At 41.8% G+C, this 18,484-nt stretch overlaps 1 protein-coding gene across 2 annotated transcripts in view; it reads right to left on the bottom strand.

The window, feature by feature from the left end:
• The window catches only part of FLOT2 (flotillin 2), a 95,205-nt gene that overhangs the window by 31,565 nt on the left and 45,156 nt on the right, over positions 1-18,484 (bottom strand). Inside the window, exons 2-3 of one of the 2 annotated variants that reach the window (XM_069761209.1) lie at positions 12,102-12,183; positions 1,105-1,195 (exon numbers count right to left, since the gene is read on the bottom strand). In XM_069761209.1, coding sequence (XP_069617310.1) covers positions 1,105-1,195; positions 12,102-12,183 — 173 coding nt within the window. Of the gene's footprint in view, positions 1-1,104; positions 1,196-3,039; positions 3,131-12,101; positions 12,184-18,484 lie in introns of both variants that reach the window. The other variant, XM_069761210.1, reaches the window with a different exon arrangement.

Here is an 18,484-nt window from a genome sequence, read left to right as displayed (position 1 = left end):
ATATTTCGACAATTGTATGCTTTCAACTTGATGAGAGCAGTTTTCTATTCTAACATGACTGTCTCCCAGAGCATAAAGCAAGGGCCAGGAGGGTATGGTGGGGGTAGCATGGTGTGGAAAAACTTGACCGGCCACAGAGTCTCCATTACAACCTCATCTAATATATTTGGGATGAACTGGAATGGAGACTGAGCAGGCCAGTGTCTGACCTCACAAATGATCCTCTGGATAAATGAGCAAAAACCCCCATACACTCACTCCTTATGGTTGTGTAAACCTTTCCCAGAGGAGTGCAGGCTGTTTAAAGCTGAAAAGGGGGCAACATCTCCACATTAAAGGCTATGAATTGGGAGGTCATAAAACCTCCAGAAAATGAGCACGTGTCCCATTACTTCTCTCTTTATAGGGAATGTATATGATGTGATTGATCCGAGGATTTCCAACCAGTTTGACCTCCCTTTAATTGGGAGCCTCACTCAGCCCATTCCCTAGTAGTCGGTAGCTTAGATGGACTGACGCTGATGACCATACAATGGTGGCGAGTGTTAGGAATGTGTCATCAATGATAACATTTCTTGGATATCGAAGGTATACGACAACTGACGTTGTGCTTCTTGTTCAAACCAAATAAACGACAAGTGGGAGCGAGGCACTAGGCATGCCGAATTCCAACACGCCTGATCCTCATTTCCTCCTCTTGCAATCTGCTCCAATTCTTGATTTTACCAGGAGACTAGAAGTTCACAAACCCAGAAAGTTTAAAAACAATTTTAGCTAGAAAAATACAATGTAATGCAGCTAGAAAACATTCCCGTGGACGATCAGTTAATGCTTTGTTTTGGCCAAGAGGACGTTCCTCTTCCTTTTGACCACATGATGTGCCATGGAGAGCCTGATACACTGAATAGTTAGACAGGAGATGGCAACATACTTGGTCTAGATAATAACAGTATTCCAATTATGCTTTTTAGCTCGGTATATGCTACGAATATTCTCGGAGAGTCTGTAAACACAGACCTGACCCGCCAACTTGTCATGGCATCAGTAGGCATCCACTCCTGGAGACATGCATTTTCCAAAATGTCGTGCTGCGAGTTACAGTACCTGGGCCACACCAGTGACAGTTAAAGCTACGCCCTCGGCCGTCTCTACGTCCTCACACTTGGGCTGCAACGTCATTATCTCTAGGGAAATCCTGCCAAAAAAGGTAAAACATTTGCACATTTTCCAGTTTGCCAACATCAACTTTACACTTCCTTCACATCTCCTTCCCCCTTCTAGTCCATAGTCACAGCGTGCGCAATGCTCAGCTCAGAACGGACACAAAACCGGTCCTTTTGTAAAATTAAATACACCAGCACCAAACTAAGTAATTGGAAACATTGGAGAGGTAAGAGGAGCTTTGTGGGCCTAGACAATGATTAGCCATATACTGTATATTAATTGCCGTCAACCCATTTGATGCCTCCGGTGAAGTAAGTGGACCAGAGACGATGTGAATCGGTTTAGTTGAAAGTCCCAAGTATGTGTGACTGACCCAGATAAGAAAGAAAAGTGGTTGAGAATATTCGGGATTTTCCATAACTGGTTAACACAAAAGTATAAGCTAATAGGACACAAGTATGAAAACCAAGTGGAATTCACAATAACCGGAAATTAATGTTTCCTGTACGTGGGCAACATGATCTGGCGAGATTGATAAAAGTCTGGTCAAGTCAGGGACAAAGTTACATGTGTATAGTGAATATAAAAGGGAAAGAGTCCTCAGAAAAAAATAAATAAAAATGTACAGTATAAAGCTAGACATACAAATAATCCAAAAGTATAAGTAAAATATATTGTATCTTGCATTTTCACAGTGACCACTTAGCCGAATACTAAACTCATACTTCCTGTTCTCTGCGGGAGGCCACATGGACCTAGTGACTCAATCTGGGGAATTTATCATCGTCCCTAGATCCATTTTCTAGAGAAAAAAAAAAAAAAATATGCAAGTCCAATTCACTACATATTGTGTGTTTTTTTTTTTCCTGGCTTTGATTTTCTGGCGCACACACAGCAATAGATGCATCTAACATACTAAAAGGCTTATGCCAGGAGGTGAAACTTACTCTTCATTAAGATCGGTATAAAGAACACCAGGTCTTAATAAATTCCACCCACTGACTCTCTATAGAAGAACTTCCTGGTCATGCTCTGATCTGGGCAGAGGTCATGGTGAAGGAAGGGGAAGGTGGGGAGCTGTGACAGCAGCTATTCTGAATGGTGAATCCTGTGTCATTTACTGTACATAGAGATATTATTATCTATCAATCATTGTGATCCTATCTGTGATGATAATGACACTGCTGAAAAGTCATCTGTACAAAATGGGAAGTATGAATCTAGTATGAGACCTAGAAGCCAGTGGGAAAATTGAAGATTTCGGAGATAAACATTCTAAAAAAAAAAAACAACCAAAAAATGCATAACATAATAAACCAATTCAAACAATAGATCATTTTCTGAAGACCATTCTCTTTATGGAGGTTTTCCAGCAGTTACTGATGGGAGTCAGCGATGCAGCGCTCCAGACTTGGGGTGATCAGCGGATTACCAGACTGGAGGAAAACATGATCAGGAAGTTAAGATTTAAAAAGACCAATCCCAGCATTCGTATGTATCGGGGTGAGGGGAGTGTGTGTGGGATACCCGTCAGCCAAATGAGCACTTGACTTCTTATGTGTATGGGCACCTTAGGACCTGTGATTGATAAATCTGTGATGATTCAGAATAAAATCAGATACGGTCTGGTTATTGGCACCTTTTCGCTTTTAATAAACTCTTTGGTTTACTAGAGCTTCACATTACGTTCAAAGGTGACTGCTGGCTGGACACCAATGGGGGAAGGGACCGTGGGAAGGAAAGTTGAAAGCGTACACCTGGGAAGAAGAGTATGTATTAGGGGTTAGTGCGGAGTCCTCTTGACGGAGTTTCTGCTTATAATAAAAAAAGATCAAGAAACCGAGGAGCAGAATTAGGAAGCTGGAAGTTTATTACCTGTGCAACCCCTGTTACGTACAGAGGGACCCCCTCCGATGTCTCAATATTCTCGCAGCGACATAGGATGGTCATTACCTCCAATGACAGTCTGAGCAGCGTTAAATGAGGGCAGAGGATAGCAAATACACACAGCAGTTACCAGAGAGCAACACACAAACCAGTTACACCAAAAAGGTAAAAAAAAAAAAAAGAGGGCGGTAGTGTGGTTAGTGGCAGTCTGCTGCCGCACAGGCAGCCATGCACGGTGTCCGACAGGAGCAGGAAGGTGTGTTATCACAGGAGCGGCACTGACATACACCCAATGGTCACTAGTGGGGTCACACCAGTATGTATAGGAGGGGCTGAATTGGTCATAATTTACCTAAGTGATATCTCCTACACTTATTGCCATTGGTTTACCTGCAGGCTTTACCCTATGTGTGAGTGTTGGGAAATATACCGGATTTTTTTAATTATGGATTTTTGTTTTGCTTATATCAATTGTTTATTTGCAGCATAAGGATTAGTTTATTGGGGAATTAGAAGCTTAAACTGACAGAAGAGATATAAAAAAAAGGCTCCGGGCAGGTTTCATTTCGACATGCTTGATCTTTGCATGGTCTTCGGAGACAAGCCACCACCAGAAGTGTCAGACAGCGTTTTTTCCCTCTCCCACTGGCAACTACTGGAAATACATGGCCAGGCTCCGATCCACCAGTCAGTCGTCGCTCTTATCTACTAAGCAAATTACGAAATTTCAGACAATAACAGCCATTGTTTTAATGTAAAAGTTTATTGCAGGGAAGACCCTTTTGGCTTTATTTCCATGGTGTTTTTTTTTTTTTGCATAAAGTTGAGGTTAACATGACTACTGCAAGAACTGGGAGTCACAGGGAAACGCTGAACCCTGGACAAGATGACAACGCAAAGCTTCAGGTATCACAAGTGGTCAGGGACTGCCGGTTCCCAAGAGAATCATACTGCTGATGACGAGAATTATTCATAGTGCCATCAAAATGGAGATGAAAGATATCTACAGGAAATGATCAAACTTAGAACTTGACATAACTGTTGTTCTGTGCTAAAGAGGCCGTTAACCCATTAATGCAAATTGACGTAACATTGTGCGATTGCAAGGGTGATTGCGTAGAGCTGAACTCCGGCCACACATATCACATATCTGATACTGGCAATTTTATGCAGAAGACATCTGTGTTGTCCAACAGCAGCGGCCAGAGCAGAGCGGAGCTCTGATATTTGCGGTTAACTAGTGATGAGGGAACATGCTCTGATAAGGTGTTATCTGAGCATGCTCGTGTGCTTACAGAATGTCTCCAGCGTACTCTAAAATTATGTTCAAGTGCTGCTGCATGTCTCAGGGCTGTTTATTAGGCAATCACTGCATGTGTTTCCGCTGTCAAACAGCAGCAAAACATGCAGCCGCAGGGACTCTAAGGCTACGTTCAGACTAGCGTTGTGCGCCGCTGCGTCGGCGACGCAACGCACAACGCACGCAAAAACGCGGCAAAACGCACGCAAAAACGCTGCGTTTTGCGACGCGTGCGTCGTTTTTTGCAGAAAATCGGACGCAAGAAAAATGCAACTTGTTGCGTTTTCTTGGTCCGACACTTGCGGCAAAAAAGACGCATGCGTCGCAAAACGCAACAAACAAAAATGCATGCGTCCCCCATGTTAAACATAGGGGCGCATGACGCGTGCGTCGCCGCTGCGTCGCCCGACGCTAACCCGACGCACACTAGCACAACGCTAGTCTGAACGTAGCCTAACATATTGAGCACGCCCTGGATACTAGGATAACAGGATATCCAAGCACGTTCGCTCATCACTACTGTTAACCAATTAATGGGTCACAAACTCGGACAGCAGCATTTAAATGGCACAGGTGCCAGTGCTTGTGCACAGCGGCTCACATCGGGTATCTGTGACGAGATTGCAGAACTCCTATGAGTTATCATGGCAGACAGGGGCTTACTAAAGGCTCCAATCACAGCCATCTTAATACTCCTGTGAAGCTCAGCCACAGCTTAGTTTAATTCAGCCTTCAGCACAGGTATTGGGTGTTCCTTTACGGACTAATTGAAAAAACCTCTAATAGATGGGATTTAGAAAAACAATTATGTTTTTTTGCTTTTAATCCGCAGTGCGGACCTCCTGATGTCTGTGCTGCTCCTAACTAGGCAGCGTCCTGCTCCTGCTGCTCGGCCACCATCCTCAGTGCCGAAGAGCCCATCATAGAATATCTTACAGCCAAGAGCAATAAGCAGGACACTGCCTCCTGATGGTCCATGATGCGGGAGAACATAACAAATCTCATATAAAGTTATTAAAAAGTGACTATACTGCAAAGGCCTGCACTATAATCTCTTTGCTTTAGAAAAATTAGAAAATAATAAAAAATAAATTATATACTATATTATATATAGGCAAGTTTGTTATAATTGTACTGATCAAAAGGTAAATGTCGTAAAAACAAAATCCATAAACCAATGGTGGAACGGTATTTATTTTCACCATTTCATTCTACTTGGAACCCCCGCTTTCAGTAAATTGGATGAATGAATGGTGGAATTCCAAACTACAACTAGTCTTGTAAAAAAACAGGAAAAAGTAACCAAAAACCCAGATCTTCGTACGGCTATGTTGACAGTAATTTGAAAGCGTTATGGCTCTTGGAAGAAGGGGAGGAAAAAATGAATGGGTAACAATGAAAGGTTTCTGTGGAGACCGGGGATTAAGTTATACACAATGCCTTGAAAATAGTATTCATACCCCATGAACTTTTCTTCATGCATTTTTTTGGGATGTGATGTACCAACAAAGTAGCATTATTTATGAGGTATAAAGGAAATTATACAAGGCTTTCAAAATATTTAAAAAATAGAAACCTGAAAATAGTGGCGTGCATTTGTGGCCTAACCCCCAAATAAAATCCGGAGTGACCAATTGCCTCCTTAAGTAACATAATTAGTAAGATGAGTCCACCTGTGTGTAATTTATTCTCAGTATAACTACAGCTGTTCTGTAAAGGCCTCGGAAGTTTGTTGAGCACTGTTCAATCCATCATCCAAAATGGAAGGAGTATGGACAATTGCAAACCTGCCAAGATATGGCCGTCCATCTAAATGGACATCCAAAAGGAAGGAGAGCACTAATTAGAAGCAGCCAAGAGGCCAATGGTCACTCTGGAGGAGCTGCAGAGATCCACAGCTCAGGAGGGAGAATCTGTCCACAGGACAACCAACAGCCATATCAGCCACTAGTCTGGCCTTTAATGAAGAATGGCAAGAAGAAAGCCATATTTGAAAGCAAACCATAAGATGCCCAGTTTGCAGTGTGCTCTGGTCAGATGAGACCAAAGTAGAACTTTTTTGGCTAAATGCAAAACGTTATGTGTGGCTGAAAACTAACACTGCACAATCACCCTAAAAACACCATTCACAGCGTCGCACATGATGGTGGCTACATCATGCTGCTGGGATGCTTTTCTTCAGCATGGAAAGGGAAGCAGGTCAGAGTCTATGGGAAGATGAATAGAGCTAAATACAGGGCAATGTGGATAGAGGAAACCTGTTAAAGGCTTCAAAAGACTTTATACTAGGGCATAGGTTCATCTTCCAGCAGGACAATGACCCTAAACATGCGGCCAGAGTTACAATGGATGGTTTAGATCAAAGTATATTCATATGTGTGAATTGCTTAGCCACAGTCCAAACCTAAATACCATTGAGAATCTGTGGCAAGACCTGAAAATTGCTGTTTATAGTCATTCTCCATCCAATCTCACTGAGCTAGAGCTAGTTTGCAAATAATGGGCAAAAATCTCAGCCTTTAGATATGCAAAGCTGGTACCGACATACCCCAAAATATGTGCAGCAGTAACTGCAGAGAAAGGTGGTCCTAAAAAGTATTGACTCAGGGGGCTGAATACAAATGCACGTCACAATTTGCAAATGTACAATTTTTTTTAAATATTTGAAATTACACTTCATAAATACTACTTTGTGTTGGTACCACATAAAATACATTTACGTTTGTGGGTGCAATGTGAAAAAAAGATGGAAGAGTTCATGGAGTATGAATACTTTTTCAAGGCACCGTTTTGTTCTAACATAGATGTAAAAAAGACAAATAGATCTAATGCGGCTAAGCAAAACTTTACAACACTGAACACTAGCAGGAGATTACAAGAGGGGTTCCTCCTACTAGTTTTGCTCTCAGCTCAGTCTGAGAACATGCGGAAAGTTTTTTTTTTCCTTTTTAATCTCCTTTCACTTGGTGTTGGTGAGGCTGTTGGTGCAAGCCACTTTGTTTTTAATACTCCTGGTATTTGGATTTGACAAAACTTTATTGATAGAGTCACGTCGGTTTTTGACGGGCTTCCACCACGGACATGCACTAAACGGGATGAACATATTTTACCTGTGAATTTTCCACATCTAAGGCAAGTCTATGAGAAAAGTCTGCACATATAACTCGGCATACCTGCAAGAGAAATTGTCATTTTGTGGATTTGAAACACGCACCGCAGGTCAGTTTACGGCGAGTTAAGGAAAGCACAGTGGGCAGGAGATTTCTATAAATCCCATCCAGTTTGCCGGAGGTGTAAGACGTTACCTTTTTGATGCAATGTCAAAAACGCCCCAAAACATTATCGTGGGCACACAGGCTTAAGGTTAGGGACCCACTGAGAGTGGGCTTCATACAGTCTGATCGGAATGTTAAGTCAAGAATCTCGTGTTCAGTTTTGTACATTTTTGCTTAGATGCAAGAGATCAACGTGACACGTTTTGGATGTGCGGTCCATGACTTCCTATAACTGTGGTATATTGCATAATTATGTTTTTATTGGTGGATTAAACATTGTTAAAAAAAAAAAAGCCTGAACTTTCACTTTAATTCGGTTTATCGTAAATAAAAAAAAAAAAAAAACAACTTTAAAAGCATTTTGTATGCAAGAATGGATACAAAGGGAACACCTGCTCGACTGTTAACGGCATCTATGTGTATCATCTAAAAACAAATATAAATCAGGTTAATATTTATGGGAAGTGATCGTAATGAGCAGGTAAAGAAGAAGTCAGTACACAGGTTTGATGCTGGTGAATTCAATGAATACAATGCGTTTTATGATAAAGAAGATCAATAGATCGCAATAGGAATGGGTCAGCTAACTAAAAGCACTGTTTCCCATGTGACTGTGTTGGTGCGCAACTTTTGACACCATTGCGGTCTTTCATATTGTGCTCCCAGACACAGATTGGTGGCATTACTGATCAGATTCTGCAATGAGAACTGGGACATAAAGACTTCATGGTGGGTCCGGAATGACTGGACAGTCTCTTTAAAAAGGATATCCGGTACTTTAGAATAAAAAGGTATGTAATTGCTAACAGATGCCTGTTGCACCAGGCTCCGGTCACTTACCGCTCCTGCCAGAGATTCAGCTACTCCCTGTTAACAGAGCAGCAGTTTCTCTTCCCATTTACAGAGCGGGATTAATGGTGTCATGCTGATTGACAGACGGATTCTGCTGCCTAATTGGGAGAACCGCCGCATGTCAGTCAGCATGACACCAGTAGTCCCGCCATGTGAGTAGGAAGAGAAACTGCTGCTCTGTTGACAGGGCGTAGCTGAATCGCTGGCAGGAGCAGTCAAAGACTGGTGCCGGGAACAACAGGCGGGTTTTTTCTTTTTTAAAGTCCCTGATATCTCCTTCAAGAACCAACTTTCCATCTGAGGCTTCCATCTGATTTATTAACAAAAGTTACTTCAAGATTAGAATATCAATGTTGGCAATTATTATTTGGTCAAGCAAACAAGCAAGTAAGGGGGCATGCTGGGGTCTGGGGCAGACGGATGATTTCATTCGATGAGTGGTTATCAGTGATATCTGATGGTGGCCCAGCTTCCTCAATATAAATCGTGTGAAGGGGGTAACAAGCAATGCTCCGACCGTCTGAAACCTCTCTACATTCTCTGATCATTCCTAAACAATGTATGACCTTGGCATTGGGGAAGGAGATATTAATTTATGGCCTATTAAGGCAAAACAGTAATTGGAGAAGGAATATTTTTTTCCCCCCCAACTGTCAACCAATTTAAAAAAGCCTGCAATCACCCAATAAATGAGCAAAATGCCCTTTTGGTGGGTACATAAACATCAGCGTTTTCAGCAGCACATGGAGTTAAATACAGTATTGCTAATAACGTGATACAGCACACAGAACGATCATATTAGCGATCGTTCTGTGCTAGTCACTATTTCACCAGCCTGTGTAAACAGGCCAATAAAGGAGCTTGTATATAGCTAATCAGCGGTAGTTTAACAGCCTACATCAACCTACAGAACTGGGCCATTATTATGGGATATATGAAGTGCAGGTGAACCTTGGCTTATATTAGGACCTACATATATCAATCAGCGAATTGGCAGCACTCTCCGATAATGTGTATTTAGGGTCAGTGTCCATTGTGTGTAGGTGGTGGTCATCTGAGGGTTGTGAGCAGAGTACAAATATGACTGAGGACAGAAGCTAGACTACCAGGTATCAGAGTGAAGTGGGATATGATTTCACAACATGCGGGGAAACATGAAAAGCCGATAGACCATTATTGTTTAAAGTAGCACTCCAGGATTCTTTTTTTTTTTCTTCACACATGTAATGGTAACTCACCAGCAATATTATAGCTTTGTAATTTATCGTCATCTGAGCTCAGTTACATTGTGACCCTTTAATTATGGGCAGCTAGGACATGTGATTTTCCCTCTGGTGCACGCACTCCGTGAAATAAGAGATCAGTCTCTGACCTCCTGTAAGCTACAGGGTGACATCATCCCTTCCCCACTTGGCTCCAGCCTTCTTCTTCCTTTGCTTTTCACAGACACCACTGAAAAGACCATTTCTGCTTTCTATAAGATAGCAGCAGTGATATTAGAGGAGTCTATACAATGATTAACAGCAGAGCTATAAAACTCCCCCCGTTAATATCTAGAAGTGCTGTGCTCAGATTCTCCAATCGATTCCTACTATGATATGAAGGTTCATCTTGTTGTATCCCTCTCCTATTTGTAAAAGTTGACAGAGAGGAACCTATCACAAGTAGGAGGCAGGGGAGGAAGGCTGAAGTTGAATTTCATAACATCGACCAAGACCCTACAGAGTCAGGGGATAACAATTGTACGTCACTGATTGATCACGGATGCCCTCAAAATAGGACTCATGGCAGGGTAAATACCATGTTTTGAGAGTCTGTCCCCCTCTGCAATGCCAGAGGCATCATGGAAAAACGTAGGCTCATATGGTTTCACCGATGTAACTAATGTATTTGACGGAACCAACTTGACAGAAAACTCCAATTGTGCTTCAACTAAAACACCAGCCACATAAAGAAACCTCTATATTATTCTGTACTAGCATATGGTACACTATGTAGGTAAAAAAAAACATTGCTGGAGTGCTACTTTAAACATGGGAATATCCTTCAGTGTTTATTAGAAATTACACTTAAGGCTATACCGTGAATTTTGATTCAAAAGTCATAAAATAGATGACTCAATACTAGCAGTGCTCTATAGGCTGCTTTCACACAACGTACTGCAGTGCTCAATTGTGGTATACCCCAGGAGTGCTCCAGGTACGTTAGACTTATCTATAGGCCCCCACCAAAGGAGACTGTTCTTCAGGCCTCTGTCAGACGGTTGGGCTATTCTATACAAAAGCATTCTTCATTTAATGTTTTAATTATTTTTTAAAGGGGAGTCTATAGGCAAAATACGCCACCGCGTCATCTTCAGAGAATAATCACTCCCTCTCTTTCCAAGGTATACCACTAGTGAGGCACAGCTAGCAACAATCTTAAAAAGGGGAAAACTTGTCAAATATCTTCTGGTATATAGAAATGAGCTGTGAAAAGATGCCCATCTCGTACATTAAAGGAATAACCACCAAATATACCACAAATGTAATATAGATGTGGATCCCACATAAATGGTGCCCCTCATGCGCCACTGCCAGTGGAGAGGTGGTAGGAATACTCATACAATGAATGGGATTCCAACCACCTAAACTAACAATGGAGGGCGTCATGGGTCTATTCTCAAAATAGATGCCATTGAAGAGCCATGGATGGCACCCACATTTACTAAATATTTATAGCACATCCGGTGGGTACGCAAGATGAGAATAATCGCCCTAATATTGATTATTTTCAGAAAACTATTATTGATTTGAATGGTCCAGAGGACAATATTTTGGGAGATTCTCAGGGCAGTGGAAAAGTGATTATTGGGCGAAGATCACCACCATATTCACAAGACATAAGCACAGGAGATAATTCGGACCAGTTTTTCCCCTTAAAACAAATAAATCAGCCAAAGTATATTTGATTTTGTTCAAAATGTGAGAAAGTATATTATAAAACAAAGAGTAAAAATAAATGTGAAACAAAGTGGAAATACAACATAGCATGCACGGTCTTTCTTTTATTTGTATTTTTAAATTGAATAAAGGTGTAATATTTCTTTTTAACAAAAGATATTTAATGTCCATTAGGGCATGGTTGCCCAATCATAGACTATTAGGGCAGTTGAAAGATACTCAATAAGACAAACTAGAGGTCAACTAAACGTCGCACAACAGGGTGCGATGTTCCCATCATATCCATAGTGCCAAAAAGTTTTTCTTAAAATGTTACAATAGGAAATTAAACACATGTCTGCCATGAGGACAGTGTAGTACTGGTATATCTGCAGCCTTAACCTGTACCAGCACCACCTTTCTCTAGGGACAAAAGTATGCCCAGTATGTGTATCTTGTCATACAAGGACAGAGAGTGGGGAGCACAGACCCTTGGTAAAGAGATCTTAAAGACAAAATGTTTAAAAGTCTGGTCTTTGTAAGAGCACTTTATTTCTTACAACACATTTCCTTGAAATTAAGTGTCCGAAATCTTACACCTTTAAAATCACAAACCAAACTTCTAGATGATCACTGCACTATGTGGGCCTGCATGCAAGAGACCACCGTATATCATTTCTGAGCTAAAATGAGGGCACTGACCTTTGGGTGTCGGATACACACCACCACGCCCAGGCCCATCCACCATACATATACTGTTTAGAATCGGAGCCACAACAGCCGCCTGCAGAGAAAGAAAGAGAATTTAAACAATTGGAGCAAAAAAAAAAAAAAAAAAAATAATAATATTATAATATATATATATATATATATATATATATATATATATATATATATATATATATATATATATATATATATGTATGTATATATATATATACATACATTAAAGGTTTTTTTTTTTATGTTCATTTTTTTGTGGGGAAAAAAAAAAGGGATGCAATAGTTCCAAGGAACCTTGAGAACATCAGATTACCAGTTACTCCTGGGATGCCATCCAAGTGCACTCCGATGTTCCAACACACCAATAGACTTGTAAGTGTGTGTGCGACCTAATTCTCGGATGCAATCCCAGAATGCGGAGATTATTTTTTTCATGCCGATTCGGTATGAGAGAACAATCGCAGATCTGAGCTGCCCTATAGTATAATACTGGGCCTGAGTGCTATGCGAGGTATTATCGCATAGCACTCAGTCATGTTATACACCGTGTGACTCTGGCCTAAAACTTGCAATTCAGTCTGACATGAGCTGCTCCTCACTGCTCTCCCCACCAGTCTGGGACAATATATCTCACACCAATGGTCAGCTCCCCCTATGAGTAAAAGGCCAGTCATGATTTGACTTGTATTTTTGACCAGGTTTCATCTCTAATATTCAGTTGTCTCTCAGCTAGTGTGTGAAGCGTAGCTGCTATGAGGTTTCCCATACAAAGTACAGATATTTGGGATTTCCGCTATGTTGGTTTTCATTAGCCACATATTTTGAAGCAGTATTAGCTTGTAGGGCATTATATAGCAGTACTGATCTTAGTGGGTCATAAGTGGAGAAAGACGCATATTACTCCAATAAGATATTACAAATACTGATTCTTGCAGTGGTGTAAAGTCAACAATAATTTGTCCTCCTCTAGATATACTAAGAAGAAAAAACGTCATCCATCTTCTTGGCCAACAGATGGTTGTAAGCAGAGGCGTAGCTAGGGTTTTGGTTCAAGTGGAGGGGGGCAGCAAAATGTCAGAGTGGGCCCGTAACCAGGTAACCTTGATAACAACTGTGGTGGCATATCCTAATAGTGGATGTAGGAGAACCTCAGCAGATGACGGCGCGGTTACTAAAAAAAAAAAAAAAAAAAAAAAAAGTACTACTCACCAGTTATCTCTCTTCCTCGTTCTCCCGCTGCTCCGAGCACCCGCTCATGTCAGCATTGTGGGTGCCATGTACTGATGTAATCGCGCCAGTCTGTACGTCAGATGCAGAGGGGGAATGATGGGAGAGGGAGCGTCTTGCTCCCGGTCTCATCATTGCTTTCAACTGTATTGCCATCCAGCCGATACAGTTGAACTTGCAATGATGGGCCTCCCTTCCACCCTGTCCAAAGGCCCAATAGCGGCCGGGTGGAGTGCTGTGCACGCAGATATAGTTGCAGTAGTGTAGCTCTGGGTGGGCCCCTCAGAGCGCGGGACCCTCTGCTCCCTTGGTAGCTACACTGGTTGTAAGCATGGTAAAGTAAATGTATAAATTATGTATTAAAAAGTATTAAACCGAAAGACCCACAATGTATAATTAAATCTGAGTTCAGAACATTTTTTTTTTTAAAAATGAACAAAATAAAGATCACAATGTTTTCTTGCGCTACAGAAAAGTTTAATTTAATTGCAATGGATCATTAGTAACAATCCAAAAGCACTTTGTACATTTCAGCTAATGGCGTGTTTTCGAAAACAAAATGTCAAATGTAATTTAAGAAGCAATAGAATGGACAAAGATGGATGAGAGCGTTACCCCGCAGAAATACCAGAGGACAACAATCACCACCATCCTGCACGGAGTCACACAAGATCTTTGGAAGAGTGGACTATCTTCCGTAATTAAAGGGAACCCGTGAGCTTCCCCAGAATCCCCCCAAAAGGTCATGAATTTATTGATTCTTTTATACCCATCCTATTAAGCCCATTTTATTGTCTTATAGATTACTGTATTTGCCAAAAATCTATTTTAGAGCTGTGGTGGTGATGTGCTAATTAGTGGGTGACTAGTCATGAGGGCTATGTTTTCCCCAGACTAATCGGTCCACTAAATACATGATCAATCCCCTGTGGGCGAGTAACATGAGAGGAGAGTCACTGCTGACTCTTGCACATCTCTGCCTCCCTGATGTTGTGCCGTAAGCCAGGTGTACGATATACCCCAGCTGCATCCCCCAGGTAAGCGCCACTGGCGTAGGGGACACAGCCAGCTGCGAGGTATGCGGGGCCCGCAGAAGTCCTGCAGGGCCATTGCCTTCCTGGACATGTGCAGTGTGTACACCCGGCTTATATTAGACTGTCAGAGGGGCAGAGATGTGCAAACAGTCGCGATGATGCCACTCTTGCAAGTCAGCTTACACTCATCAATCTGGAAAAACAAAACATTGCCCCCATGACTAGTCACCCACTAACTAGCATATTGTGATCACAGTTATAAAATTTATTTTTGCATATAAAGAAATCAAGACATAAGGTGAGCGTGTAAGGCAGGGCATAAAGGAAGCATTAAATATATGGCGACGGTTTGGTGGCCTGGGAAAGCGGTCAAGATATTCCTGTTTAAAGGGAACCTGTCACCCCGTTTTTTCAAGAAGAGCTAAAAATAGCGTTAAATAGGGGCAGAGCTGGGCTTTACATTAGTGTATTTTGGAGCCTTTATTCCCCACCTATGCTGCCGAAATACCTCTGTAAAGTCGCCGTTTTGGGCTGTCACTCACGCTGGTCAGGTCATATGGGCGTGGTAACAGCGCTGTTTCTCCCCCAGATAAACGGCTGAATAGGACAGATCGCGCTATTTTCCTTGAAGCTGCGCAGTGGATTCGCCACTTGGACATGCGCACACCACTACACCACCAACGGAGATCTGGGGGAGAAACAGCGCTGTCACCACACCCATATGACCTGACCAGCGTGAGTGACAGCCCAAAACGGCGACTTTACAAAGGTATTTCGGCAGCATAGGTGGGGAATAAAGGCTCCAAAATACACTAATGTAAAGCACAGCTCTGCCCCTATTTAACGCTATTTTTAGCTCTTCTTGAAAAAACGGGGTGACAGGTTCCCTTTAACTGATGCCATGGTAAAATATTAACACATTTTTGAACTCAGATTTACGTCAGGGCGGAAAAAGACTTAGATAATTGTGCCTAAGCTGCACAATGGTTTGACAGAGCTGCAGTGCTGAACATCTACAGCTGTAGTCAGTCTTGAACAGTTTAAGGAAAGGTCACTGCCAGGACACGATCCAATAAAGCTTGGTCAAATATAAACAGCCTGCTTTTTCCTCAGAGTTAGTGCCTCATATTAGTAGCCATGTCTGGTATCACTTTATTTTAACTGAATGGGGCTGCAATTTCAGACGAGAGAGGTGTGTAGGGTCATAGAACCACTTTTAATGATAAAAGTCCTATTAATGAAAGCATAAAAGAAAAAAACAAAACAAAAAAAAAAACAGTGTACAGCCACCTTCACACATTTGGTATTTAGTCAGTTTTTTACCTCAGCATTTGTAAGGAGAAAAAACAAAAACAAACAAAAGGACTGGCACAATCTGAGGAAAAAGTATAAAAGGAACACGTCACCACTTCTGTATTCATCACTTACTCCTGGTTTTCACATACAAATACGGAGGTAAAAAAAAAATAAAAAATCAAATACTCAGTGTATTCGTGACCTACCTGTTTCAGGTGACTTCAGAAAAAGCAGACTTGTGTATTCATAAAAAAATAACACCATATCTGGCCACTGAATTTCTTGTGTCCAGCATTTATCAGCTATTTTCAGTTGTCTGAGCCAGTGGGCGCAGACTAGCTGCTATGATGTCTCCCATAGACGTCACACACAGACATGAGGGCTTCCTGCTTTCCGGTCTGTATGTAGCATACGTACAGAAGAAGCAGCAACGTGAAGGCCATTATATAGCAGTAAAACAGAGCCCAGCGCTGAGGTGAGATCACGTGGCCCACAGTCTGCCATCTCGCTCTGCTCCTCTCCATAGACTTCAATAGGCAGCTGTAATATGCAGGGTGATGGCAGTCTGTGTTGACTAGAGTTTTTTTTTTTGAGTAATTTTTGAGGGGAGAAGTGGCTTATAGAAGAGGATAAAGAGGCAGATTTCAAACTAAAGATGTATTCACAAGTTTCTTATTGTCACTTGTACAATTGATGTTTGCAAAGTTTGTTGAACGAACAGTGACCATTTAAGTTTTGGATTGGATATACATCCTATGTTGAGGGGTACAATCCATGCCATTACGGAAGCTGGGCTTTTTGGTGTGAAACACCACATCATAAAATCTTTGAGGGTAATTTCTTTTTTCTGAGTAGGGATATTCGGCTTTGTAACATTGAGAAATACTGGCGAGCAGTTAGAAGATTCAGTTAGGAAGTTTTATCATATGACTCAACAAGTCCAGGAATGAGGAGACAAAGGCAACTGTGACCACATAACCACGTACACAAGAGAAATACTGCACATGTCCTCACCTACGACCTCTGCAGCAGTTCATTTTCAGGAAGCACCATGCTCTAGCACAACATGGGTTAACACTTTCACAATCACACGTCCATGAAGCACATGGTTTATCCATGAGAAAATAAAATGAGGAACTTCAAAATAGACGATTAGTCCACAGATGGAAAGAAAGCCAAATGTCCTTATCAGACATTGTTTAAACTTTAAAGGCATTTTTCTATCCTCAAAAAAAGGACATAGGATGCAGTATGGGTCCACAGACTTGTAGGCACTATAGGTACTGCCCTTACATGCGGTACTTCCCCCCTTTGGCTGGTTTTACACATCTACCATCTATAAATGAAGCGATAAAAAACAGCTTATAATATAAAAGTCACTCGGAGGTAAACCAGAACAGTGTCAGCATGTACACACAGTGATGAGGGGCACAATGCCAAGACCTCGGTAATCACCAGATGTCCTAGCTCTCCTCCAGCCACAAGACCGTTCGGAGTTGAACGTGGCGGCTGGTTACTCATGCCACTCCGCTCAATGTCTGTGGCACCAACAGATTGTCAGGCACGGCACTGGGCTACCATCGCCACTCCCATGGTCACACCATTCATCTCACCATGGCCAAATTCATGCCAGGAGATGAGTGCGCACATTCCTGAAAGGATTTTAGATTCTGCACTATGTCAATTTTTGGTGCAGGCTCTACGGGGCAAAATTTCTCGTTAAAGGAAACCGCAAAGCTGGCGTAGGGGGACTCTGAGGTTATGTGCACACGATGCGGATTTAGTGCGGATCCGCAGCAGATTTTTCCGCGCAGAAACGCTGCAGATCCGCACTGTGATTTACAGTACAATGTAAATGAATGTGAAAAAAAAAAGTTGTGCAGATGGTGCGAGAAAAATCTGCGCGGAAACGCTGCGGATTTAAAAGAAGTGCATGTCACTTCTTTTGTGCAGATCTGCAGCGTTTCTGCACCCTTCCATTATAGAAATCCGCAGTGGTAAAATCTGCATCAATTCCGCATAAAAACCGCACAAAATTCGCGGCAAATCTGCAGCTGCGGATTCTGCCAGGAAATGCGGATTTTGTGCAGAAAATTCTGCACCCCATTCCGCAACTTGTGCACATAGCCTAAAGCTATACAATGCCCCCGATAAACAACCTCAAATAACCTCTTCACAGAGAAGGACATCGCCTCTAGTGCCGTTAGAAGTAGCAATCCTGTAAGGCAAAGGCAATACAGACCCTATAAACCGTTTTGCATTATATATATATACATACACATTATATATATATATATATATATATATATACACACACACATACATACATATACATACATACATACATACATACACACACCAACGGATCATTTCTGTTTGCCTACTTTGCATTGAAACGGCTGTATGCATTTTCCCAAAATCACAGTAAAGTTGCAGCAAAAACAAACAAACAAACAAAAAAAAACCACCATGGCATCATGTTAACACGGCCGAAGGGTTAATATTTATCCTTAACCCCTTTACCCCCAAGGGTGGTTTGCACGTTAATGACCGGGCGAATTTTTACAATTCTGACCACTGTCCATTTATGAGGTTATAACTCTGGAACGCTTCAAGGGATCTTGGCGATTCTGACATTGTTTTCTCGTGGCATATTGTACTTCATGATAGTGGTGAAATTTCTTTGATATTACCTGCGTTTATTTGTGAAAAATACGTACGCTACTCACCTGGTAGCAGTGTTTTTTCAGGAGCCATGACAGCACAACGAGAGGGGATCTGCCCTTCAGGGACAGGAAACCTACA

The sequence above is a fragment of the Ranitomeya imitator genome, chromosome 3, assembly GCF_032444005.1.
Source record: "Ranitomeya imitator isolate aRanImi1 chromosome 3, aRanImi1.pri, whole genome shotgun sequence".
Classification (NCBI taxonomy): Eukaryota; Metazoa; Chordata; class Amphibia; order Anura; family Dendrobatidae; genus Ranitomeya; species Ranitomeya imitator.
Note: the sequence above shows the minus strand (reverse complement) of the source record. Positions and strands in the feature narration are given on the sequence as shown.